The following is a 25,673-nucleotide window of genomic DNA, read 5'->3' on the forward strand; positions in this document are numbered from 1 at the left end:
AAAAAAAGAAGTAAGAGCGGCAGCACACTAGAAAACAGTGATGAATGACTTTGAAACTGCCCTGACTGGGCCGGTAGCCGAGTTGTCCAGCTCCTGCTTCACTGTCTCCTTGTTTGGAACTTTGTCCAGAATAACAAAAAGAAAAGAAAATCGTTCTTCTTGGCTTCTCATTCTCTCCTTCACATGACCGTACAATTACACAGCACTGTGCCTCTCTTCTTATTTCAATCTTCTCTTACTTTATAGGCGTTATGAGACGTTGACAAATGTTTTCGCTATTATCTATTATAGCGTCATGCCGCGTTCGTCCCAGCACTGCTGTTCCATGTAACTCGTGTCAATCTGTCCCACTTTTCTCCCATTATCTTCCACATGTTTCAGATTGGTGTTGCCTGGCTGCTGTGTTCTTGCATTACACACGGAAATTGATCAACTATAGAAAGGCGTTTGTCGTGTACGCGTTTTGATTTCGCATTTGATCGCTAAAAACATTTTTGCATGTCGGAATTTTAGTGCTAGATGCGCAGTTTTCTTACGTCTGCGTGTGTGCCAAATGTTTTCAGCCGCTGTGCCGATTATAGTCAAGGTATTTCATGTTTTGTGAAGACACGTCATTAACACCAGTGGTCGATTGCTTTCAAGTCTTTGCATTTTTGTTCTTTGCTTTTTGTCCTACTTTTCAATCGTCTAAAAATAACACAGATATATTGTAATGGAATTTATTCCCAATTCTTTTAAATATGGGATTGAATTTTGTCTTTAGCCCAGCTGTAATTTACGATGACGGGGTTAAATAAAAACAATGTAGCACATCGTGTCAGCAGTTCTCGACGAACGGGGCCTACCAACCCGAAACTACTGGATTTCATTACAATCTATGGAACGTCGAATAACCCCCAACGTGTTGGCGCATACATAACAACATCGGCTGCGCTTTTAGTTATAACACCGATGGTGTGGCTGTTTTCCTTCAAAGCAAAATGTCTTCAACGTGTGGAACTAATTCTTTCTTTATTACACATCTTGAATGCTCCCAGTCAGTGTTTCTCTTTTGTTTTCGGAAAATCTCGGATGGTTTACAGGTGCTGACTATTTGAAGCTTTACGTTCTCGGTTGATGGACATGCGAATGGAATAAGCGAAAGATTACCTCCATTCCCCCCCCCCCCTTAATTTTTCTTTTCTTGTTGCATTAATAATGTACGAGCGAGTCAAAGTTAAAATACAAAATTTTTATGTAAAAAATATCGGTGGGGTAATATTCTATATTAGTATGGCTCTTGCGTGTGTCAGCACGAACGCCTACAGCTGGATTTCTTTCACCCCGCTTACACTGTTGCCTCTTGAAATGAATGACTTGTGATTTACACACGCAGCTGATTAATAGATATATGCAGGCACACACAAGGCATAGTCCATGTTATTTTTTTTAAAGGAAACTACACGCACGCGGTGATCGACACGCGAAGGCGCACGCGCAACCCATCAGCGGCAAACTCAAAAAGATTCAAGTTCAGGATGAGAACCCAACGGCTTATATAAAGAGAGAATCTATGCAAATGTCTTCTTTCTATATTCCGTTCTGTTTTTTTCAATACCACGTTGAATGATTTTTACTTCAATCAACTAGTCGTATAAGCTGACATGATTCTTCTCCAAAGAGCGACTCGATGCTGGAACGGAATAAAACATTTTCCATAAACGGAAGCGAATAATAAACGAAAAAAAAAGAAAGAAAGAAGTCAACATAGAAGTACATCGACCACAAAGACGAGGGGTTACTGTCAAGACACGAGCCGATGCACTTGCCTCATTTGCTACAGGAGCAACTGGGCACGGAGAGTGGAGAAAGGAACCGGAGCATACGAGATGAGGGAAGTCAAGTTGATGTAGAACAACATCCGATGAGCGGAGATTTTCTTGCGGAAGAGCTCAACCGTGTTGGGTATGCCTTCCCTTATTTCTTTTTCCTTTTTGGCACGGGGATGGAGAGAGAGAGAAGCAAAGTGGATGGACCGAAAACAGTTGGAGGTCCGTTGCCCTGTTGTCAGTGCTAAATAGCGGGGGCCGGACACCCCGTCGACCCATCAACGTTCCTGCAAAAAAAAGAAAGCCTTTTTCTTTCTTCTTCTTCTACTAACTTGTCTGAGATGAAGGGTGAATGTAAGAAGCAGAAAAGGGACTCGGTGCGGAAAGGTTTTCTTTCATATAAGGGAAGAAAACCGCTTCCAACCAATATGGTTTCCTTCAGGTTTTGGGAGACTACATACAAGAAAATTTCCCCCTTTTCCCTCCCCTGTCTTAGCACCAGAGGAGAACCAAGACGCAACTGAACGTGAACGACACGAACCCCAAGTTGGGTGAGAAGAAATTGTGCCGTGCGAGCTCCGACAGCGCATCGTCAGAACGCCCTGGCAGAGACCCGGATCAACAGCAGATCGAATCGAGGTAAAGTTGGTCTGGTGGAAGGGCCATCGGAGTGTCAGTGTGTCAAAGCGAGGGAGGAAGAAAGAAAAGAAAAAATGGGAGGCGAGGCCATCAACACCCCACCAGAAAGCAATAACATTCTTTTGACTATTTTCCTGCGTCTTTTTACCTCATGATGTTTTGTTTCTTTTATCCATCTTCCTCAAGCATTTTCTCTTTCTTGAACATTCCCTCACCACCCAACTAACCCCCTAACCCACAACCACACAACAAAGAGAATAATGGTGTCTTGCGGTGGGCCTTGGCAATGGGGGCGACATTACACTTTACAGAATATCAGCATAACAATAGAAAAAACACGTATACACCTGTTGGTCTGTTAAGACTTGGGGCAAACGTCTACCTGACTAAGGGGGAAACGAAATGAAAGGATAGAAGGGAAAAGTTCCTAAAATGCAATCAAAGTCCAGTTAGCCTTTGCGACCGTCACGACGGACATAAAAGAGCAGCAAGTGTGGCTGATGGTGAGGGGTTAGAATACATTGCGGCACAGACTCAGCTTTATTCTATGGATCCCTATTTTTCATGACCCCCCTTGAAGGCGAAATATTGGGTCTGGGTGATGAATGTCTTTTCTACCCTTATTTTTCAGTCTACGCGTGCGCTTATAATCCATGCTATTGTTTCGTCGAAGGCAACACCTTTTCCCCTCTTTTTTTCTCTTAGCTCGATTGCTGTATGTTCCATCTCGATCGCCGCTGCGATGGAACAATAGAAAAGAATAGGGTGGCAACTAGAAGAAGAGGGGAGAGCATCATTAATCAGCTACGATGTCTTGTGCTCTCAACGTCCACATAGAAATCTACTCACCTAATGAATGCATTTTGGCTTCAATGGCTCATTCTAGTATTATATTGTTTCTTTTCCCTCGATTCGGCAATGAAAACAAATGAAGATCATTCCAATACTGTAGCCGCTTTGCGTTTAATGGGTAGATGAGGTAGTTGATCACCGCGGGCCCACGGACAGCAGCACGGACCAAAAAGCCAAGGGGAGCCTTTGTCGATTACATCCCCAAAATCTCACGTATAGTCCATAGCAGCCGAAAGAAAAAGAAGAAACACAAGAACAATCAAACAACTCTTTATCCTTCTCTCCTTCGCTTGTCTGCCATTCCTGTTTGATGTTGCGCAATATCTATCATCGATCGGGCCTTTCCTTATTTTTCCTTTCTCCCAACACGAAATGAAAAACGAAATGCTCAAATCGCATGAAGAAGCCGCAAAACTTGAAGCCGACATTAAAGTAAACCTAGCGTTACCTGCCTATGTCTACCTGATAAGAGGGAAATAAAACTTTTCCTGTGCAGCATGTGGACGTTTACATGTATCCCATCTGACGTCTTAAATCTACTGCGATCCGACAGTTTTTATACTGGTTCTGTCAGTCATGTTTTTCGTTCGTTTATTTTCTTCTTGCTCCTTTATACACAACGCGCTCGTTTTAATATTTATTTTTTTATTTGGCCTATCATTTATATTGCTGCGTGTAAACTTAAAGACGTCCGAGCCATATACGTTGTTTTGGACAAGAGCCCAATGACCAAAACATGGACCAACGCCGACTATTTTCGGTTGCCTGTTTTGTTTGTTGTTTGTCCTCCTCTCTTTCCCCCCTTTTCTTCGTATTGTTTTATTTCCTTTCATGTTGTGTATAGTCGTGTCTGACTTTTCGAGTAGCCCAATCGAACTCGTTCTGCTGGTAGTTTCTTCAGACTCCTCATATTGTTCGTGTGCACATCATCCAATGCGAGTTAGGCGGGTGGACGTTTGACATGTAGGCCCATAACAAATGAAAAGAAATGAGAAAGAAACTGCGCATGCAATATGATGGTCGTCGAACTCGCTTGCAATCGATATCGAATAATACTTTTGATCTTCCTTTCTATATAGGATTCCCTCACTCGATGTCACATCGTTTCTGGCCGCTTAGGTTTTATCTTCGATGAATTGTGCCCACTATCCCAAAGTCAACCAGTACGATATATTTCTTTGATTATTATTATTGTTTTATGTTTCTAGATTATTATTATATTTTTTTTTACGAGGGCAGGCCCCATGGCTGCAGGTCATTGACGAAGGAAGAGGCTTCTCCTTTCACTGTGTGTTGTGTGTAAGCGCATACAGAACAGACACACACACACACACACTGGGGCCTCTTTTAACTCAGCCATTCCAGCAGCCAAAGCCGTCAGTAGACGGGCAGCAGTCGAGCTGTTCACTACGTTTCTTTTCCTCTCTGTTACTGTTATTCGTTTCACCAGGTTATTGAAACTCGGATTTTTTGAGGCCAATAGCAGACGATTATTTTCAAATACTCTGCCAGTTTGTGTTGAGTTGTGCCAGTGTTTCGTGTGTTTGTTTTTTTCTCGTGAGTGAAACCTGCCAATGTGAAAAAAGGGGGAATTGCGGCTGCCATGCATAGAGAAAAGAAAAGATAAAGATTTGAAACGCAGAGCTTATCCTAGTGATCCCCGACTATCAATTAAAAGTGATTGAATGACTGATTCCAGAACACGACGTGAGAAAGACTAACTTGGTCAAGTGTGAACCTATTGGCCCTCTCCATACGCTTTCAGTTCTACAAAATAATCAATCACATAAAAACAAAAATAAACATTACAGAAAAAACGTCAAATTTTTTTAAACACAAAAAAAACCTCAAGGTCTTTTTATCGTTTTTTTTCTAATTCGATTTCTTTTGATCGATTTCAATCGCCTCGTGTCTCGCTTGCTTTTCGTCTGCTGGGCGCCAAATTGGTGAGTCGCCTTTATCGACAGATCGGATTAACATCGGTGTCGAATCTCTTGTTAGTTTTTTTTTTTTGCTGCAATTGGAATTTTCCTCATCAGTTGTCCGTCACGGGCTACCAATCTTTAAAAAGATTTCAATCACAACGACGCAGTTACGAAGAAATAAGAACAACCAGAGCAGCTCGATCTGATTTTGATTACGAGGTGAGTCACTTGAATTCTTCTTTTTCCCCCACTACTTCATTGTCGTTTCAATGTTTGAGAGAGAGTTGGCCATTTTACGGCCAACTGACAAGCTCGAGAAATTTCCCAACAAAAATTCTAAGTGAAACGCACAAAAAAAAAACGTGTAAAAGAATTTTCAAAGCTCAAAAACTATGTGTGATGGATTGCAACGACTAGTTTTTGTAGCCTTGTTATGATCACCTTTTGTGATATTTAGTTTTGAAAGAGAACAAAAAAAAAATGCTGTTGCTATCTACGTCCAATTTTCATCATTTCTGTCCAACTCCGCGTCGGGTAGCCATTGCGAACCAGTAGGGGGGAAGGGAGACAATCCGCCATTTTTTTGCAGACATTGGGTGGGAAGAATGTCGCCACCAAAATGGACAACATGAATCTTTTATTGTTTCGTTTCATTCTCCTTGTTTATGTTTGTCCACAATGTTAAAACCGTGAAATTGCAAAACCGCGTGACAGTTTGTCTGTGTTTAATTTTTAAAAATCAAAGTGTAACATTGGGAGAGTTGAAATTACGAGGGAATGTGTTGCATAAGAAAATCCAGGTAGTTCTCTCCTCTGAAAAAAAAACTCATTTTCTCCCCCTCCCAAATAGAAGAAGAGTGCGTGGAATAATATAAAAAGGGATTGGGTCGTTTGTGCCACAACAGTTATAGATTTACAGGCCATCCTAGTTCTTATTCTTTTCCTTTTTTTTCAATAAGAAAAAAATCCAATGACGAGTCGGCGGCCTCGATTGGAAAGGTCCGAACATCGTCCCGCTTTCCCAGTTCATCCTCGTAAATCAAAGTCACTTCGACATCAACTGACACTCTTTTTTCCTTTTGTTTTTTTAAATAGTTTTCTTTTTCCTCCCCAAAAAGAAAGAGGCCGTTGTCTTTTTAAGAACAAAAAATAAAAAAGAATCCCCTTTTTCTGAAACGCCATCGGGACATGTGCTCCGCTTATTATCACCAGACTTGTCTGATTAGTTCTCCCTCTCTTTATGGCCCCGTGATTTTTGAAATCTATTCAGGCGAGGGAGTTGGGATCGTTTCTTTTTTGAATATTTTAAATTTTCTTTTTGAATTCTTTAAACAGACGAGTTGTGTAATTCATTGTTCTCTCCTATACCAAGAGCTAAATGTTGACGGTTGTAATAGCTGATTTTCTGTTCACGTTCATTAAGGACTCGTTCGCTTCTGTTCTCTCTGCTCTTGGTGTAACGAGTTCCCCTCCTAAACTTCTTTTATGTTTTTTAATGAAATTGGCCTTTTTTGAGCTGGGCAAAATTCTTAGTTTAAATCCGCAAAGGTCTTTTAACAATGAGAAGAAGTTTGGGTTCAGACTGCGGGTCATTTCAGCTGGCCGAAATGCACCCGCAGTATGTCCCTAGGCAAGAGAATTAGATTCCACTTTAAAAGAAGAATAGGGGGGAGGTGTAGGACAGACTTTGCCGACCGAGGGTAGGAAAAAAAGAGGAACGTCAGTAACCGAAAAAAAAAACTAGAGGGAAGAAATCCTAATCCATCTTCGTCTTCTCTTGTACCGCGCGCGCGCGCCGCTCCGTCTTTTCTCTTTTGATTTCGTTTTCTTTCTCCCTTCATCTTTTGCCCAGTCAAAAAAAAAATAAATTCTTGAAAAAAAAATATGGGGAATGTGTGGCAAAGAGAAATCAGTACCTTGACACGTCATAGCAACTAGCTCTCCTCCAGTACATTTTTTTGTTTATGTAGAAAAGGAGAAAGAAAACTTGATGAACGTGCGTAGTACAACTCGATTGTTCCAATGCGATGAAGAAGAAAATACCCGGTGTGTCTGTAACATAATCTGATTTTTATCCCCATCGGAATTTTTGTTTTATTCATTCGAGAGGAGAATAACATTTTTGTGGAATTGAACAGGGTTAATTTTTGAAATTCTGTTGAGGGGGATCGTGTAGAAATTAGTTGGGAGCTTTTTGTTTGCATTTGTTTGGCTCTTTTTTGCGGCGTTTGGTGGTAAGGGCGTGTATTAATAGGGCAGGAAGTAGCAGCTAGGAGGAGGGAGAGAAACTCAAGAGACCCGCTTTTTTTTTTCCTTCTTCGTTTGATGTTTTACAGCTTGAGAGGTACCACTGGCCTGTCGAGGGATGATGGAGAAATATATTTTTTTAAAAATCCCATTGGGTTTTTCTTTTTTCTTCTTCACATATTCAAATGACTAGTCAGCCATTTTTCTTTGGGGGCCACCACGGTCGTAGACGTTCTCACGTTTCCGGTAATAAGTCTTTTTATTATTTCTCGTGTTGTTGACTGACCTTCCCTCTTTCTAAAAGCGAAAACCCTTTTCTTTCTTTTTTGGAATAATCTAACTCTTTTAATCTGAGATCCATTAAGCGCCAGTCGGTATTTAAAAATTTAAATTATATATTTAAATTAAATGTTTTAGGTATAAATAATATGTTTGAGTAATATACAGTCATTGTTGTGTATTATTTTCACACAGCAACAAACAATAACAACTTTATATTGCTAAAACCGTTCTAATAACAATTAGAATGATTGCTTGTTTTAGGTATAAATAATATATTTGAGTAATATAAAGTCGTTATTGTTTGTTGCGGTGTGAAAATAATACAAAATAACAACTTTATATTACTCAAACATATTGTTATACCTAAAACAAACAATTATTGCTATAATTATCATTGCTGCAAAATGCAGTTCAAAATGAAAAGCTAACAGTTAATAGTAATAATAATGGTTTTTTTTACATTTTGGAACACAAAATTAAAAATGTGAGAAAATGAGTGAGAGAGAGTGGGAAAATGGCAAAACATTGCAAGGAAAATGCAAGTTGAAATCAAGAGCAAAATGCAAACGACTTATGCAAAGTAGAAAGAGAGAAGATTAGCGAGTTGAGGGATTTGCTACTCGCAAGTTTAATAGTTGGAGAGAAATCTGGGTTGCTCCGTTCTATCGCAGACATCAAATGCGATGCGTAATGCACGTAATGAATGAGATCACAACCAGTTGGGGAAAAGTGCATTCGCATCGCGCAGTCACCGCACACACACACACATATCCCGCGTAGTTCTGCTACACTTATGGTAGGACTGGGAGGAGTGGTCACTTATGGGAGGAGTGGGAGAGAAACAAGAAAAAGGAAACCTGTTTCCAAATGTTTTTATTTTGTGTTTTTGTTTTCAAGGTTTTAACGTTATTCATCTTGCGTCCGTTGCGTCTTCGGAACTCGAAAATAAAATAAATAAATGCGTACACACACACACACACACGCAGGTACACGCGAGAGAATGAGAAACAAAAGGCTGGTCTGATTTATTTTTCTTTCGTTCTTTTGATTTGTTTTCCTTTTGTTTTATTTATTTGATAATAACTACAAGTTTCCAGGGTTTGTTTTGTGTTTTGAAATTTCTAGCCGGGACAACCGGATCGCCGAGTAAAAATCGTGATCAAGATTAAAAGAAATAAAAAAAATGAATAAATATATTTTGATACAGACAAATATAAACAGCAACAAGCTTAACAGAGCGAGAGAAGCATCTACATATTGGGAAAATAGACACAAAAGGACAACAGCAACAAATTGCTAGTCATTCGACAAGAGAAGTTATTTTCATTTGCTTTTGTGGGGTGTAACTTTGCGCGTTTATTTCTTTACATGACATAAATTGGCGAATCCTAGTAGGTCCCATCGATTGAACGCAAAAGCGAGTTGAGTTGGCGGTTTAGTAACACAATTTTATTTTAACCACAATCGGCATCTCCTTCTTGTACCATTTTTCAAAGGTAACTTCGTTTTTCCTTTCAGGCTTTTTCATCGCTTAAAAAACAAAAACAAAAAAACCGCAAGAGATTTGTTCTTTGTTTTATTTCTTATCAATGACAATCTGCGGGTGCATCAAGATGACGTCATGGCTAACAAGCAAAAACCATTCCGGACCTGCTGTTGGTTCGGGAAATGCCGCTCCCATACGATCCCTCCTTCCTCAGATGTTTTAGTCCAACAACCGTTTCAGCCACCTAGAATTCGTTTTTTTTTTTTTTAACTTGAAAAAAACAAACAAAATAAATAAACGACCCCTTCGCTTCATCTGTCGGCCGTTTCGTTCATTCGAAATGTATTTTAAACACAACAACAACAATGGCAAAAGCTAGACAAATAGACGCCTCTGGTGGCTATTGCCAACGTCCTGCCTAACGCACCTTGTTTTGTTTTTCTTCTCTTTCTTCAAGAAAACAAATTCACTCTCTGTAGTCTTTGAGCTGCACGTCGTTGGTTCGAAAACTTTTCGATACGATCAATGACTCCGATTGACGATTCTTTGAATTTTCGTTTGTTTCTTTATTTTCCTGCACATTTCTCGAAGCCTATGCAAAACGTGCGGCGAGCAGACGAAAGAGAGGCAACAAAAAACGGCAGGGAAGACCATTTCATTTTAATGGCGATCAAAGTTAATTGGAAGGTGGTGAATCAACAATTCCGGCACGATTTCCTCGTACAAACTTTTGCTCGTTGCATACCCTCCGCCCTTTCCCCCTTTTTTTTCTTTTTTTTTTCTTTTTCTGTTTCAATCCACTTTAATGACAGGCCGGTTTTTATTGTTTGTCTGTCACGAATGACTGCATTTCGATGCAAGACGTTTTTTTTTAATTCATGCACCGTCTGTTAGCTGCGTCTGCCTATAGCCGCACTCACACTGTGCCATTTGTATACAGACAAACATATAAACTGCGTCGAAGCATTACGAATAAGAGAAAAATAAAAAGAATGTTCGTGATAAAAATAGTGAGTCACGTAGCTCTACATCGAGCCAGCGGTCGAGGCTCTAGATGTAGGGTTGATGTTAGTTAGTTCGAATTCATTTTAATCGGATAGGAACGGGAGAAAAGCAATTGATTGGAAAATAAAGTCATTTTACCGGTCACGATTCAGCTCGTTAGATCCGTTCGTTTATTTTTATTTTTATGATTGTTATTTTTTATAAGGGCAGCCTATGTACATATAACCTACTATATAAATTTTTTTTTTAGGTCGCCTATCCTTGCCAACCTGGACACTATTGCAATGGGTCGTTATCAAACAGCAATATCCGACAGCTACGCATTTGCCTGCGCGTGAAAGCGTGTTTTTTTTTTTCTTCTTTCTTTCTTTGTGTGCTAGCGTGATGCGGCTGCTGATAAATGCAGAGCGCACTCTGTTATACATATACATAAACCATAAGGCTCTTCTTCTGACTTTCTCCGCTTCTCATCTGGAGGTAAAGAAAAGAAATAGAGCTAATGACGTCACGCGTAACACATGTTTTGTTTTTTCAGAGCTTCTCCGGAGTAATAACAAGAAGGCAAACGCGAGAAAATAAAAAAGAAAAATAGGCAAAATTTGCTACTCTTTTCCGCTCTTCATCCGTAAGGCTCATCAACTGTGTTCTCAAAATAAGAAACAGAGAAAAGAATAAAATAAGGGAGAGAGGGAGAGAGAGAGAGAGAGTTGGGGAACGATATTGTCACGGCCATGGATCTTTACCAAGATAGAGACGTCGTGCTTCAGATTAAAAGATAATGTGTATTTCACCACAAGGTTCCATAACACAACTGCAAAACTAACTGCTCTAACCAATTAATCAAAAAGCCCCCACAGGTGTGCCAAGTCGCCCCTTTTATATCCGGCGACGAGGGTGGTGCTCCAAAGGACGGCCATAACTGGGGCGGGATTTCCATCCTAGCGCTGTTGTCGCTACCGCGGTGACGAATCGAATATTTCCGACGCGACATCCCCCTCCTTAAGTCGCGACTCGTCCCGATCGCGCTCGTGTGCCAGGAAAATAGAAGTCTAAAATCTAATATTTGTGTTACGGGGTAGAGGGATTACAGGGTTAGAGGAATTACACGACATTGACTTCATTTATAGGGGGGAATAAAGTAAATAAAAGCATTTCTCATGAATAAAAGTTGGGGCCGCCGCCGACCCATCTAGCGCTCGTAGCCTCAATACTCACCGGCCGACCAAGAGATGGCGTGGCCAGTTAGTGTCCTTTTCCAACCACGCTATTCAGTCTCTTCTCATGTCCTCACGTTCTCGCCGGCTTCCATCACGTCCGTTTGGTCCCCTTTCGTCCTCTCTTCCTTCCCGATCGGGTGTTGGTGATCGTGGTCTCGTATTACCCGAGTTGGTCTCGCAAAAACGAGCAATATGACCGGAGCGTCCACATCGGTAGCAGATTGGTTTTCCGTCTACTGTTCGAGAAGTATTCTCCCCTCCCAGGCATAATTGTTTAGTCCCTCGTTCCAGCTCTTCTATCCGAGCTGCCATATCGCGTATTAAATTTTTTAACTCGTCATGCGACCCTGGGCGCGTGCTGTCTCGCTTTGCGTCGGACTCGTAGGCTTTTTGTTTCAACGGAGTTCGCCTTTCTTCGTAGTCAGCATACGTGACTCGCTTGGCTGGAATAGGTTCCTTCGCTTGTCCCATAAAATTAACTACCTGATGCGGCTTCTCTGAATCCTCATATGCCCTAGTATAAATTTTTAATGCTCTAAAAAATTCATCTGTCGTCCGGGGCTGTTTAATTGTCATTTCTCGCTTCAAAGGCTGATTAAGCCCACGCAAAAGATAATCTATTTTCTTCGCTTCAGACATCATAGGGTTCAGCCTACGGCACTGATTGAGCACGTCATAGAAATATCCTACGACCGTTTCCGAAGCCTCCTGCTTCCGATTACGTAGCCTAGCTTTATGATAGCGGTCGAAATCCTCCGAGCGAAATGTTTCTAAAAATCGCGTTCGTAGGCCCCTTATCCCGGTTTCGGCCTCCCTCCCAGGCGCGGCTTCACGCGGAGCAACATCGTCCCAGACCACCTGTCCTATTTGACAAGCTAGCCAATCCTTTGCTGTGCCTTCTACGAATAATCCAAAGTATTCCGCTTTCTCAGCGGGACCCCATCCATTAAAATTGGCGGTCCTCTCGAAACGTTCTATCCATTCAGCGGCGTCATCGTCTGGTCCTCCGCGGAAAACTGGTACTTCACGATACTGCGATGGATGAGCCGGTGCACGCTGAGCGGCTCCTCCTGCCTGTGCAGGTACACGGGCGGGAGGTCCATCATTTCCTCTAAATTCCGCACGTTGGGCCATTTCAAGCGTTGGTGCTATAACGAGCGGTAAAGCTCCAGAAAAATCGTCTAACCCCTTATCTCTTCCTTCCCTTGCGCACTCGTTAAAAGGTTCCTTGCTTTTCGGCTATCTTCCGTTGCTCCCTCGGATCAATACACGTTTGTTCTCCTACACCGCTATCTCTCGATCTTGCTTCCTGATCAAACTTCCGATACCTACAAGAGGAATTTGTCCTCGCGTTCGACTTTCCGATCGGGTTCAGTGATACGATTCCTCTTCTCGGAAAGGTATGGCCGATCGCTTTGGCAGTCTGTGCCCCTACTTCTGAGGAACTTGTCCTCGCGTTCGACTTTCCGATCGGGTTCAGTGATACGATTCCTCTTCGCGGAAAGGTATGGCCGATCGCTTTGGCAGTCTGTGCCCCTACTTCTGAGGAACTTGTCCTCGCGTTCGACTTTCCGATCGGGTTCAGTGATACGATTCCTCTTCTCGGAAAGGTATGGCCGATCGCTTTGGCAGTCCGTGCCCCTACTTCTGTAACTCTCTTTAGAGATTCCGCCTGACTTCCGTCAAGACCAACGTTGCGCTGTCCTTCCTCGCTTATCGGGGACGCGGCTAACCCTCGTAAACGCCTGCTCTGCCTAGGCGGATCCGTACTCATCCACCGAGCTACGTCTCTCTCCCCCACCCAATGGTAGGCCTGTCGGGCTTTCACTACGCGCTTTCCACAACTTACTCGGACGGGTCTCAACCTAACAGCGAATCAAGGAAATCGGCCAGGTCTGTGGTCCTGTACCACGGCAATTTAAGGCACTTTCTAGCCGGCCGGTCACACTTCCCAAGGACCCCTAAACAGCACCTGCCTCCAAGTCCCTTATTCAAAAACTTCCCAAGACCCGTGCGAAAAGAACAACAATTGCGCTTACCTTACTCAGCCTAACAGGTGGTACCCTGCATCTCCACCATGTCACGGCCATGGATCTTTACCAAGATAGAGACGTCGTGCTTCAGATTAAAAGATAATGTGTATTTCACCACAAGGTTCCATAACACAACTGCAAAACTAACTGCTCTAACCAATTAATCAAAAAGCCCCCACAGGTGTGCCAAGTCGCCCCTTTTATATCCGGCGACGAGGGTGGTGCTCCAAAGGACGGCCATAACTGGGGCGGGATTTCCATCCTAGCGCTGTTGTCGCTACCGCGGTGACGAATCGAATATTTCCGACGCGACATCCCCCTCCTTAAGTCGCGACTCGTCCCGATCGCGCTCGTGTGCCAGGAAAATAGAAGTCTAAAATCTAATATTTGTGTTACGGGGTAGAGGGATTACAGGGTTAGAGGAATTACACGACATTGACTTCATTTATAGGGGGGAATAAAGTAAATAAAAGCATTTCTCATGAATAAAAGTTGGGGCCGCCGCCGACCCATCTAGCGCTCGTAGCCTCAATACTCACCGGCCATAACTGGGGCGGGATTTCCATCCTAGCGCTGTTGTCGCTACCGCGGTGACGAATCGAATATTTCCGACGCGACAATATGTAGGAAGAAAACTAATGATTTGATGATACATTTCTGGGATCAACCCCGTAGGGTGAGGATGGTGTTCCACAAAAAGGCGAAAAAAGGGGAGGTCATCATAACCATTTTCTGGTGTACAGAAACACACACGCAAAGACATACGTTGATCAGTAAAGTACCTGTAATCAGATATGAGCGCGGATGTATCACAATTTCATCACAGCTGCGATGATTTACATGTTCATCCCTTCATCATCAATGGTAATGTTGAGAATCCCAGATGCACAAGTATAAAGCAAAATATTCCAGATATGCTGCACCATCAGGCGTTTCCGGTTAACAACTGATGGATGGGTATTGTCGAAACAAGCTATGAAAGTTTTAAAACGACGCACCGCCACATGCTGAAAACGAAAATGAAATGCGAATCACTGGGCACATGATGTTACAAATATATTCACTCCCTTCTCAACATTACCGTTCTCATCCCTTCGTCAGTTTCAGATCATTTTTTTTTTCAAAATTTGGAAAACAATTAATAACAGAGGGGGGAGAGATTGCCGAATTGCCCTGCTGTAAACTCGTATACTAACAGCCTCATTCAAATTTCATTTAAAATAGACCCACAACGTGAAGCTTGGAGAGTCCATTTGAATGTTTGGTGGATGTGGTACGAAATTTACGTCCCATCACCGGTACATCCAGTAGTGCTATCGACTTCCCAAAGCATTCCGTTAATCAATACAATTAACATGCGTCATATTTATACCGATAGTGCGACCGACAATCATTAGCAAGATTCAGACCATTCAAAGTCCTTCACGTCAACAAATAACGACAGACTTGCAGGTAAAGTCGCAAAATGCGAAAGCATATGTCTAAACAAAAACAGCTCATTGAAACAACGAAGGGATAATGTTCGCATTATATAAATGCCCACCCGATTCATCTGAAATGCTGGAACGCGATGAACTGGTATCAACCCATGGCCTACTATAATAACGGCCTGTCAGCGCGCAATACCTCCAGCGCCTAAAACTGCATTGCCAGAGGGGCGTAATACCCCAAACCGAGCTCCACTTTCCACTGTTTGGTAACGAATGCAGAATGGAAATGTGTGGAAAAAACAGTGGAAAGTGGGGCCTAGCGCCGCGCGTGGCCAGCCTACGGTACCGGTGCCGTTAATTTCCTTCAGTTGACATGACAGGGACTAAACAGCAGCATTCTTGCCGTATGATCGCTGCACAAACAGTAGAGGACCTAAAAAGATGTTTTGACCTAGAGAATGACTTTATTAAAGGTCAGGAGCTACAGCAAATTATAGTTTACTATGCTGAACAAACACTTGAACCTGTTGGTTGGAAAGCTCTGTGGATGTCTGATTCCAATACCAGTTCAAATTTGAAAGCAAAATTTGTGAGTTCTATCTTAGTTGAGGTTTGTTTGAACATCAACATGCCTGTTGTTTCATTAACTCACCTTATGTGTAAACTTTTTAGGTAAACAATGTGGACTATTTTTGTTTTTACCAATCCCTTTTTGTATTAGAAATCGTGTTCGACTTCCAGAAGAAAGAGGAGATCCACTTCTCAGAAAAGTAATGGAGGAAAGGAGAGCCAAAGGTAAAATTCCTACTCGCCTTCTGCAGTTTGTGAAGCAACATCAGGAGAATGTTGAGGCATTAGCAGAGATAAAGAAACCAGAAAGGTTGAGTACAACTTTTGATTTGGATCTTCGGGGAGATGCTGGCATGTCATACATAATTTTGTAAATAACAAATTGTAATTGTGGGTTATATTCAGGCGACAGTTTCGTGATTGGGGATAAAGAAGCATCAGCACTTGATTTGTCAGACCAGTTAAACATTACACAATGGAGAAAGTTGGCAAACGGATTTACAGCCGCCAGAGACTATGTTCTTGAAAACAACAGGCCTTAAACCAGTGGAATATCCTCATCCGGGAACTTCATACAATCCAACTTTCCAGGATCATCAAGCCTTATCGATAGAGGCTTACAATCTCAAGACTAAAGGGATGAAGGAAGAAATCAGAACTCGGCGAAGGCTAGGACCAATGCTAAAGAAGATTCCCCTACAAAGAAAAGAAGTAATTTTTGCAAAAATATTTGGGCGATTGGTTATACTAAGAAGAATGGTGGTCCGAAATGACGCAAGGTTTGGCCGATGGAGAAGAGCCAGCCAAAGAAGAGGACGAAGACGTTCCTTGCGTTCGTCAAACCAAACCCAAGATTCGCGAACAGAAAATCAGGGCCAAAGCCCTTAAATGGCAAGATATGCGGCGAAAGAAACTGAAAGAAGCTAAAAAGCGTTTACTGGAACTTGACAGGTAATTTGAATATGTCCATCTGTTTAAATACGAATATCATTTCCTATTGTTCATCCGTTTCTCATTAGATTGAGGTCAATTGCCGAGAAATTCGAAAGTCTGAAGAGCTGACTGCCAAGCGAATTGAATTAAGAAAGAAGGAGAAAGAGGCCAAAATGTTTAAGCCAGCCATGCTGGGCCGACACAAGTACAAACCCCCGCCAATTGAAGTGAACTTCAGCGAAGAGATTACTGGCACTTTACGTGGATTGAAGACAGATGGTATCGTCTATAAAATTAATGATTAAATGGCAAGCATGTCTTCTATTTTAATATACAATACCTTTCCTTATACAGGTCATGTCTTGATCGATCGGTACAAGTCTATGCAGCGACGCAACATAATTGAGCCGCGAATCCGACAGACGGTCGTGTTCAAGTACAAGCATAAAGTCTTTACGAAACGCAGCCACTCTGAGCCTAAGGGTCTTAAAGTGGGCAATCGTAACAAGGACAAAACTCCCGTACAATGAGATGACACGTTTAATATGAAGGACACGATCGCCATTTCAATAAAGAAAATATGTCGCGTACGCCTATTCATTTTATCTTATTTTTTTTCTTGTGCAAAATGTATTATAGCCAGAGTTTCCCGAATACCTGCATGTCTTTCTGCACGTACTACATAATGTAAAAGTAAATCTTATTCAACCACGGTAGTAAAGTAAATACTGGCGTTCGATAATATGGCAGGCATCAGCCGTTGCTTATGTCATTGTAATACTTTTAACGCGGCTGTTGAGGCCATAGTGTTTTAACTTAAATGTATGGTCCAACTTTTTACGATGGCCGTGGGAGATAGTGGTGAGAAACGCTTTGATAACTCATCCCTGTCGAATAATTAGCAAAAAAAGTTTGTGGAATATAAAATTTTGGGTTTGAATAAGTGAACAAAGAAAATGTATATGTATTTCGTAACATCTGACGGAAATTTATTCTAATTCCATTTAAGGACAGATCTTCTCTACATGCGGATTACTGCTGGTCAATACCACACTTGTTTCCATCCTCGTTTTCAATAATATGAAGATTTGTTATTTCCTTAATAAAGGACCAACGAAACCCCTACATGTGTGACCTGAGCACTGTATTAGACAACGGCGCAAGTACTTTGTAGGAACATTCATTCATTAATAATTAAACTTCAACCAAATTAATAAGAAATTTTACCGTAAACTGTGTTGTTGAAGCCAGTACAGGATAATCTACGACAAAAGCAAATCATCGAAGAATTGGTTTTAAAAATTTCACATTTTCCTAGACAGTTTTCGAATGAACAAAGCTCATTTTTTACTTCTAATTAAAAATTACAACATACAACAGCAATCAACGAACATTAATAATAAACGTAACTAAACATCTGAATTCTCCCTCCGTTTAGTGCATGTGCCATTGCCTAAATGGCTATGACGGCTCGATCGTCAATTGATAGTGTGTGTTGGATGCCCATAGCCGATGAGAACCGTCGAAAATTTCGAATATAACAAATGAACAATGTGATCCACATCGGATTAATTCATTTTATGAAAATATGATGATAATTTTCTCACGCCATCATTAAAGGTGATAGTTGCATGTACACATGTCGACATGGACATGTACACTATCTCATATTTGATATATCTTTCTTACATTAACACGATGTTTCTTATAGCAATTCATTCATTCCCTTATAAGCCCATGAAGACTGGATAACTATAGGTCAACCCCGACGGGTCGTATGAATTACGCCATCTCACACATGGCCTAATCAGGTTGATCAGATGCATAAAGCGTGTCCCATAAGAACGAAAAGGAGATTGAATTGCAATCAATAGTCTATTTGGTTACTGCATTATACTTTTATATGTAAATGTGCCGGCAAAATGACCATTTCCCGGTTATTGTCGATCGAGCGTGTAGATTGTAGCGTTACACGGACGCATACGCATGCAACCTATCAACGCGATTACCGATCCGCTTGTCTATTTTACCCTTTCAAATGTTTTTGTTTTTTCCTATTTCTTTTTACTCAGTTCTGGTTTGCCATGCCAGAAATACTGTGGCTATGGGAAGCGGATAAAATTTAAAGCCCAACGAGTGTAATATGTATTCAAATTTGTGTGTGCCGCGCCATTTGGATTTCCCCACTCCTCTTTTCTATCTATAAACGCATACATTTACACAGCAGTTTATCTACTTTACTAGCTGCCTTCTTTTTTTTTCTATGAAGGGGAAAAAAATAAAAAAAAAGTTTTGAATTATTCGCGGTACATTCAGCCACTATATAACCCTTAGCCCTATATAACCCCAACGTGATGTGGTATAAATGTTGGATAAAAATTTGTGCCATATGCAAAACGAGTTCTATTTTGTTCCTTCTGTCTTTCTCTCTCTCTCTCCACTATTTTATTTCTTTTTTTTTTGCTTATTTTTTTCTTTTTTTAGCTTAGTCGATGATTGTAATTTGATGCCGCAATGTATAATGCATACAAGTAACGCAGCCACAACAACAACAACAACAACAAAATGGGTGATTGTAAGGCCGGATCTGTGTTGCTTTCGCCGCCAGTTTTTCAATTCATAAATAAAATGTTTAAATACAAAAAAAAACGCAAAAAAGGATGTACAATGTAGGACGGGCAACGGTTTAAAAATTGGATGCATCACACGGCGGTAAGGCGGCGCGGCATCTTCAACGGGCCGGCAAATCGTCGTGTATGTATTGGTAGACGTTGACGACGGAGCTAACTAGCGGCTCAAATTGATGGAGACGCATTCTGATGCTTTGACAATGATGTACTGACCGATTGAAGGAGATGCCGTTTTTTCTTTTTTTCTTCTTCTTCTTGAAGGCCGCCTTGGCGGTCTCTTTCGCAAAAGAAGTTTGACCTATTGACAGAAGAAACAAAAAAAACTGAGTTATATTGCCATGCTAATGAAGAACGAAGCCAATGCCTTTTCAGTCTCTATTCTTTTTTCCTCTTCTTTTTTGGCGGCTGTAAATCCGTTTGCCAACTTTCTCCATTGTGTAAGTCTTTAACTGGTCTGACAAATCAAGTGCTGATGCTTCTTTATCCCCAATCACGAAACTGTCGCCTGAATATAACCCACAATTACAATTTGTTATTTACAAAATTATGTATGACATGCCAGCATCTCCCCGAAGATCCAAATCAAAAGTTGTACTCAACCTTTCTGGTTTCTTTATCTCTGCTAATGCCTCAACATTCTCCTGATGTTGCTTCACAAACTGCAGAAGGCGAGTAGGAATTTTACCTTTGGCTCTCCTTTCCTCCATTACTTTTCTGAGAAGTGGATCTCCTCTTTCTTCTGGAAGTCGAACACGATTTCTAATACAAAAAGGGATTGGTAAAAACAAAAATAGTCCACATTGTTTACCTAAAAAGTTTACACATAAGGTGAGTTAATGAAACAACAGGCATGTTGATGTTCAAACAAACCTCAACTAAGATAGAACTCACAAATTTTGCTTTCAAATTTGAACTGGTATTGGAATCAGACATCCACAGAGCTTTCCAACCAACAGGTTCAAGTGTTTGTTCAGCATAGTAAACTATAATTTGCTGTAGCTCCTGACCTTTAATAAAGTCATTCTCTAGGTCAAAACATCTTTTTAGGTCCTCTACTATTTGTGCAGCGATCATACGGCAAGAATGCTGCTGTTTAGTCCCTGTCATGTCAACTGAAGGAAATTAACGGCACCGGTACCGTAAGCTGGCCACGCGCGGCGCTAGGCTCCACTTTCCACTGTTTCACCGTCTGTCCACCGCCAATTATGGAAATTTGAATAATGAGTTGTGATCGTTCCCATTTTTCCCGTACTGCGAAAACTGAAAATTCGATACGAAAAAATGAAAGGGTGAGTTAGACAGAGTTCGTGTGCGAACTTGGTCGTCACCCGAACACAGTGAACGGCCATCTTCATAATCCAAACAAAATTTCAAAAAGGAAAACCCACAACGTGAACTTGGGAAGTCGGCTGAGGTGGTACGAACTCGACGTCCCACCACCGCACATCCAGCAATGCATCCGACTTCCCAGGGCATTCCGTTGGCAAATCAATAAAAACAAACACCCATAAGAAACCTGATGCGTTAGCCCCATATCATGTTTGACTGTGTCTGAATGATCCAAGCTCACCGCTTGGTCCGCTTGTCATACCGTCAAGCGTTTGGCTTGGTTTCCCCCCTCCTCCTCCTTTTTCTTTTTTACTACGACTACCACTACGATACTATGGCAATCCGTTTTACCAAAAAAAAAATATATATTATTTTTCGAGCATAAATCCAATCTATTTCGCTAAAGGGTTAAATCGACCTCCGAAGTCCACGGTCCTCACGGTTATAGGCGAAAGAGCCCGAAAGGTGTGTGTGTGTGTGTACGTCTATCATAACTGCAAGCACGGTGCAGGAGAACTAGAGCACACAGACAAGCCGCTTTATTGTGTGTCAGCATTTTAAAAAAAGAGTTCCAATGTTACAAACTAACGCGGGATAGGCCAGCAGTTGGAGGGGGGCCTTGAAGATCTAGCGGAGTTACGTAGAGCCAAAAAAAAAAATCCAGTATAGTAACAGCCAAAAATTTTTATTTTTTTTTAAGACACGGTATAAAAAGAAACAGCTCTAACAACGTTAAAACTAGATCAAAAGCCGATTGTTTCTCTCTCTCTCTCTCTCTCTCTCTCTCTCTTTCTTCGTGTGTGTGTAGTGTGTAGTTATCCTAGCTCCTGGAGGGTGAAGGGTGTTGTTATTTATTAGTTATTTATTTCAACGTTGCAAACTGCTTGATGGAAAGAATACGACCCTACCTGGACATCTTTGGTAAACTGGTTATTGGCGAAGATACTCAGCGACGTGAAATCGCGCACCGTATTGAACCCGAAAACGATCTCGACGGGCTGGCCGTTGCGCGAGTCGTTACGCCACCCGACCCAGCCTTCAAACGGTCGATCATAAAACGAACAAAAAAAAAGAAGGAAAACGAAGAGAGAGAAAAAAAAAGGCCATGAAAACGATGACGGGAAATGTCGGGACAAGAAAACTGATACTCGGCATAAATCTTTACCTCGATCTTGGTCGTAATAACTGGCTTTGAAATTGTCGGCACCGAGTTTGCCGTCTGTCAACTGGCCGAGTCCCTGGCGCAGTAAAGAGCCGTCCCAGATGCCGTCGTAAGAGTCATCGTAGAATTGCCAACCGGCTCCTCGCTGATCTCCCTTCGGCATCTGATAGCTGGCAATGCCCTCAGATCTTCAAAGGAGAAAGAAAAACCCACAACAGATCGAACATTACACACCGTGAATGGACGGTCGGCTAGGAGCGACATTTGCGTTAGAGTTTCGCCAGTTTTCAAAATACACTTAAAAATCACACCACGTTCCTGTTCAAAGAAGAAAGTGGCAAAACTCACTTCACCTATGGTCGTATACGCATAACGACTCACATAACGATGTAAAACTTTTCACTGAAAGGCAACTCTATCGCCCAGCCGCGATAAAAATCTAGCCTCGTTATCGACCGTTGCCGAGCTCCACCCGTAAAAACGGCAAATCAATAAAACATCCTCAAATAGCTGACAGAACGAACTGATTTGTTTCACAAACCACCATTTTTCTTATTTCTCTCAAATAGACAAGCGTGAATAGCGCCATTTTTTCTTCTGAAAAGTGCCATTCACGTTAGCAAAAAGAAAAAACTAATCTGATTGCATACACGAAATGCTAAACCACGTCAAGACGCGTCCCCCAAAATCTTTCCTATTTAAAATCAAAACTTGGTGATGAGCTGTCGGAAATCCCCGTGCACGTCGTACAACCTTCGCATCCTATTGTGTACGCGTTATTGTTAGGTAGAAAACAAGCTTGTAGAGACTATTGATCGCGGACCCTCGTTCCGACGGTAAATAGCTGCACAAGAAATCCTCGTTGTGCTGATTGGCGGCAATATCCCCCTTCTCATTTACAGCTTCATCTCGTCTACAACAATCGACGCCATCACAAGCGCGCAATCCAAAAGACAAACTTTTGAAATTGTTGATGTCTTACGTATTTTCCGCAAGGCGACATCTTGCGACATGCATCTAACGATAAGTTGGTTGATGAATGATAAACACGGGGGGGGGGGAATAAGTTGATTGTTCTATTCGAATTCAAATATCTAATGGAATTTCGTTAACATTTTCTGTATTTTTCCCTACGTGATTGTGTTGCCTTTCTTTCGGAGTTGGGGGATGTTTCTAATTTGAAAAGATCGATGACGGCTAACTTTTTCCCGCTAGGCTTTCCGAGATGTTTTTCCCGCTTAATATTCTAGAGTGTTGTGGGGCTAAAGAAAAACGGGAGAAATGACGTGCCACTCATACTGAAAAACATCTGGATATATCCCCCCTTCATCGCATGCTCCTTTTCACGCATAAGACTCTACTGCGTTCAACTGTGCGCGGCTCTGCGCGTTGGGAATTCGGAGTTGATTGGCCTTTTCCCCATGTCGAGACGTTACGCTGTATCCCAGCACTTGTTTCCCTTTTGATTCATTAGCCAGAATTGTACTTCGCTTATAACGTTAAAGGGCTTTTGTTTTTTACCCATTTTCTCTTTAGTTAAAGCAATCGCTACGTTTGTGTGATGGATATGTTGTGACTGTGCGGAGACGGGCGAAAATAAGAAATCCCCTCGTTGTTTATATCGAATTAGAAACTGTGAGATTTGGGGTAAGTATATAGTAATTGGTCATTTGATCTTCGTAAGGCTTGCGACTGGGCAAAATAGGAATCCATCATAATTTGCTCCGGACGAGGTTTGATTCTATTCGTTCTCAATTTCCTCAATTTCTTTCTGATTCCATCCCCCCCCCTCCCTCGTTACATTGTCCCTACCATTTCCTTTTTTTTTTGTTTGTTTGTTTTTATGCTTTGTCAACGTGGATTTCTAGTTGTTGTTTATACCCCTCTTCTTTTTACACCCCACCAATACAAAATTATCTGAAACTTCCGGTTGTTTTCTCTTATCTTTGACTTCTCGTTAAAAAAGAATTGAAAAAACATCCTGAATAATTTGGGTTCCTCTCTTTTCTGGGGGTTGTTACCTTCGTGTTTTGGCGACAGAAGGCAGAAGAGAAATAATTGAGTTAATGTGGGCGACTGCGCACTCGTCGCTACCTGACGAGTCATTAAAGATTAAGAAGGGAACCCATGCAATCCACCTGCTTTGAAACATACAGGCCCCACCAGCTTCCTGAACCTTTTTCTTTCATTCCCATATGTTCTTCAATTTTTTGTTTAACCGTGCGCAAAATACAGAAATTGATTTTTAAAAGAATCGAAAGGCCTTTAAACGGAGATGTGGTTGGCTACCTGAAAACACATTTCCCCCTTTTTTTTTCTTTTTGATGGCAGAATAACTAACGAGGCCAAGCAGTTCTGGAGCGGAAGACCCGTAGTGTTGTTTGAAGTTGTGTTGCAATGGTTAACGAATGTAAGGAGGGAATGATAAAAATGAGTTGCTCGCACAAAAGGGCAACCCCACTCGATCAGCCGAGTCATCCATAAAAACAATGATGAAAAACAAGTGGCAAAATGGAGGATGACGTTGTTAGTTATGATCGATGAAGTCAAAATGTCCTACAATCAGCTGTCTAAACGAATTAACGCATTGTGTACGAAAGAGACCCAAATTGGCGTGTGAAACGTCTCGATTTTTTCTGATCGTGTATCATGTCGGACCACCGGAAACTAACCGAATAAAAATTCGATAGTTAGACGATGGCGTTCGTTTTTTTTAACTGATGGGACGATTACGTTTTATTTTTCTCATGAAAAAATAAAATAAAAGTCAAGTCACTAACGCGGCATTCGTGCCGGTGAGAAACGGGAAAAAAAATTCAAAGAACTGATTGCCGTCGAAAGGATACACACACCCATGTCTATTATCTGGAAAAAGTTCTATCTTTTTGTGTGTGTGTTGAGTTGTGATTCAGTCAGGGCAGAGCCGCGTAATAAGAGACGACCAACACACACACACACACAAAAAAAAGAGAATAGACAGTAGGGGGATTTTCATTTGTAAGTTGCAACTGTGACAATGCACGAAAGCTCGTTCTCACGAGCTGCGGGACTTCGTTTAACAATGATTTCCTCCTGCTTCGTAGCTTTTTAACACTCGAATTTTTTTTCCCTACCCAATATTTCGTTTTCATTTTATAATATCGGTCGGATTTTTAGAAGGATTTCAATCGACATTTGGTAGCCATTTTTCGAGCGATGTTAGTGAGATACAGGGGGGTTGGAAAAGAAGAGTATCCCGTGATGATTGTCGCAATAACAACAGTTTTTTTTTTCAGACCGGACGGGCGCAGTTATAACGTAAACATAGACGGGAGGATACTGATCAACTATGGGTTTCTACAAAAAATGATCGTTCTTTAATGAAATCCTTTTTTCCGCTTCTGATTCTAACCCGCCGTCTGGAGTGGATGGTTCAAAACCAGCGCCGAGTACAGATACATGAGATAACCAAACAAAAGTTTGTGTGGAAGAAAAGCACGGGACAAAAACTTGATGCTACCTCCGTGCGCAATCTTTTTATTCAGTTAATTATGGACGTGTAAAAAAGAAGAACTCTTTTGGTAGCGGCCGCAGCTTTTATCCGCGTTTGGAAATCAAAACAGGATGTTTAACTTCTTTTCTTTTCGCCGAAAAAAAAAGAAATAAAAGGGGGGAATAAACAATCAAGATTACGTGGAAAAAAGAAAAAAAAAACAAGTACACGATGGGAAACGAAAGAGAGGCAACTGTTAGCTCTTTCGTCAATCGAGATTTTCTTCGCACCCTCAGCGTTGCATCGACGTGACTTCTCGTCTATGTAATCACGTAGCGGCTTTCGTGTTCCATTCTTTCTTTCTTTTTTCCCCTTCTTTTTACATTGTGTCTATGTCGTCGACCCTCTTTTTATCATCGCGCAGTCGATGAGTTGTTCAGAAGCGATGAGGGGAAAAGAAGGAGATGGGAGAGGAGACGATAAAAAGAGAGAGAGACAGAGGAAGTTCCAAAATCTTTTTTTCATGCTGTTAACGATCGAAAATAAAAATAGATCGACTTACGGGATAACGAGTTTTCACGTTACTAACGCACTACAATCTAATATTTGAATAGAATTAAATGCGATCCAATTTCTTATGTCGAGTCAGACCG

General features: G+C 41.5%; 3 protein-coding genes and 1 long non-coding RNA gene across 4 annotated transcripts; 2 read left to right on the forward strand and 2 right to left on the reverse strand.

The window, feature by feature from the left end:
- Positions 1–4,692: 4,692 nt before the first annotated feature.
- Positions 4,693–12,745, forward strand: LOC130697311 (uncharacterized). The gene is made up of 3 exons (XR_009002800.1): positions 4,693–5,443; positions 10,495–10,721; positions 10,780–12,745. It is a non-coding gene; the product is annotated as an uncharacterized LOC130697311 (long non-coding RNA).
- A 1,917-nt stretch (positions 12,746–14,662) lies between these two features.
- On the forward strand, positions 14,663–17,017 carry LOC130697299 (ribosome biogenesis protein NOP53-like). The gene is given in 5 exon segments (XM_059496731.1): positions 14,663–15,804; positions 15,900–16,445; positions 16,514–16,524; positions 16,527–16,706; positions 16,782–17,017. Coding segments are annotated over 4 exon segments (549 nt in total). The 5' UTR covers positions 14,663–15,804; positions 15,900–16,263; the 3' UTR covers positions 16,958–17,017.
- A 2,561-nt stretch (positions 17,018–19,578) lies between these two features.
- Positions 19,579–20,273, reverse strand: LOC132088278 (uncharacterized). The gene is made up of 2 exons (XM_059496819.1): positions 19,928–20,273; positions 19,579–19,865 (listed from the first exon to the last, which is right to left on the reverse strand). Exons 1-2 carry the CDS (start codon positions 20,162–20,164, stop codon positions 19,764–19,766), a joined length of 339 nt encoding a protein of 112 aa, XP_059352802.1. The 5' UTR covers positions 20,165–20,273; the 3' UTR covers positions 19,579–19,763.
- Positions 20,274–21,240: 967 nt separating this feature from the next.
- On the reverse strand, positions 21,241–21,759 carry LOC130697310 (discoidin domain-containing receptor 2-like). The gene is made up of 2 exons (XM_057520231.2): positions 21,552–21,759; positions 21,241–21,422 (listed from the first exon to the last, which is right to left on the reverse strand). Exons 1-2 carry the CDS (start codon positions 21,709–21,711, stop codon positions 21,241–21,243), a joined length of 342 nt encoding a protein of 113 aa, XP_057376214.2. The 5' UTR covers positions 21,712–21,759.
- Between the last annotated feature and the right edge of the window lie 3,914 nt (positions 21,760–25,673).

Source organism: Daphnia carinata, chromosome 9 (genome assembly GCF_022539665.2).
Source record: "Daphnia carinata strain CSIRO-1 chromosome 9, CSIRO_AGI_Dcar_HiC_V3, whole genome shotgun sequence".
Lineage (NCBI taxonomy): Eukaryota > Metazoa > Arthropoda > Branchiopoda > Diplostraca > Daphniidae > Daphnia > Daphnia carinata.

Excerpts from the sequence above, each read along its gene's own strand:
- LOC132088278 (XM_059496819.1), bottom strand. The coding sequence starts at position 20,164 with ATGACAGGGACTAAACAGCAGCATTCTTGCCGTATGATCGCTGCACAA. Across the intron at positions 19,866-19,927 it reads TGAGTTCTATCTTAGTTGAG|GTAAACAATGTGGACTATTT; the intron begins GTTTGTTTGAAC and ends TAAACTTTTTAG.
- LOC130697310 (XM_057520231.2), bottom strand. The coding sequence starts at position 21,711 with ATGCCGAAGGGAGATCAGCGAGGAGCCGGTTGGCAATTCTACGATGAC. Across the intron at positions 21,423-21,551 it reads TTATTACGACCAAGATCGAG|GCTGGGTCGGGTGGCGTAAC; the intron begins GTAAAGATTTAT and ends GACCGTTTGAAG.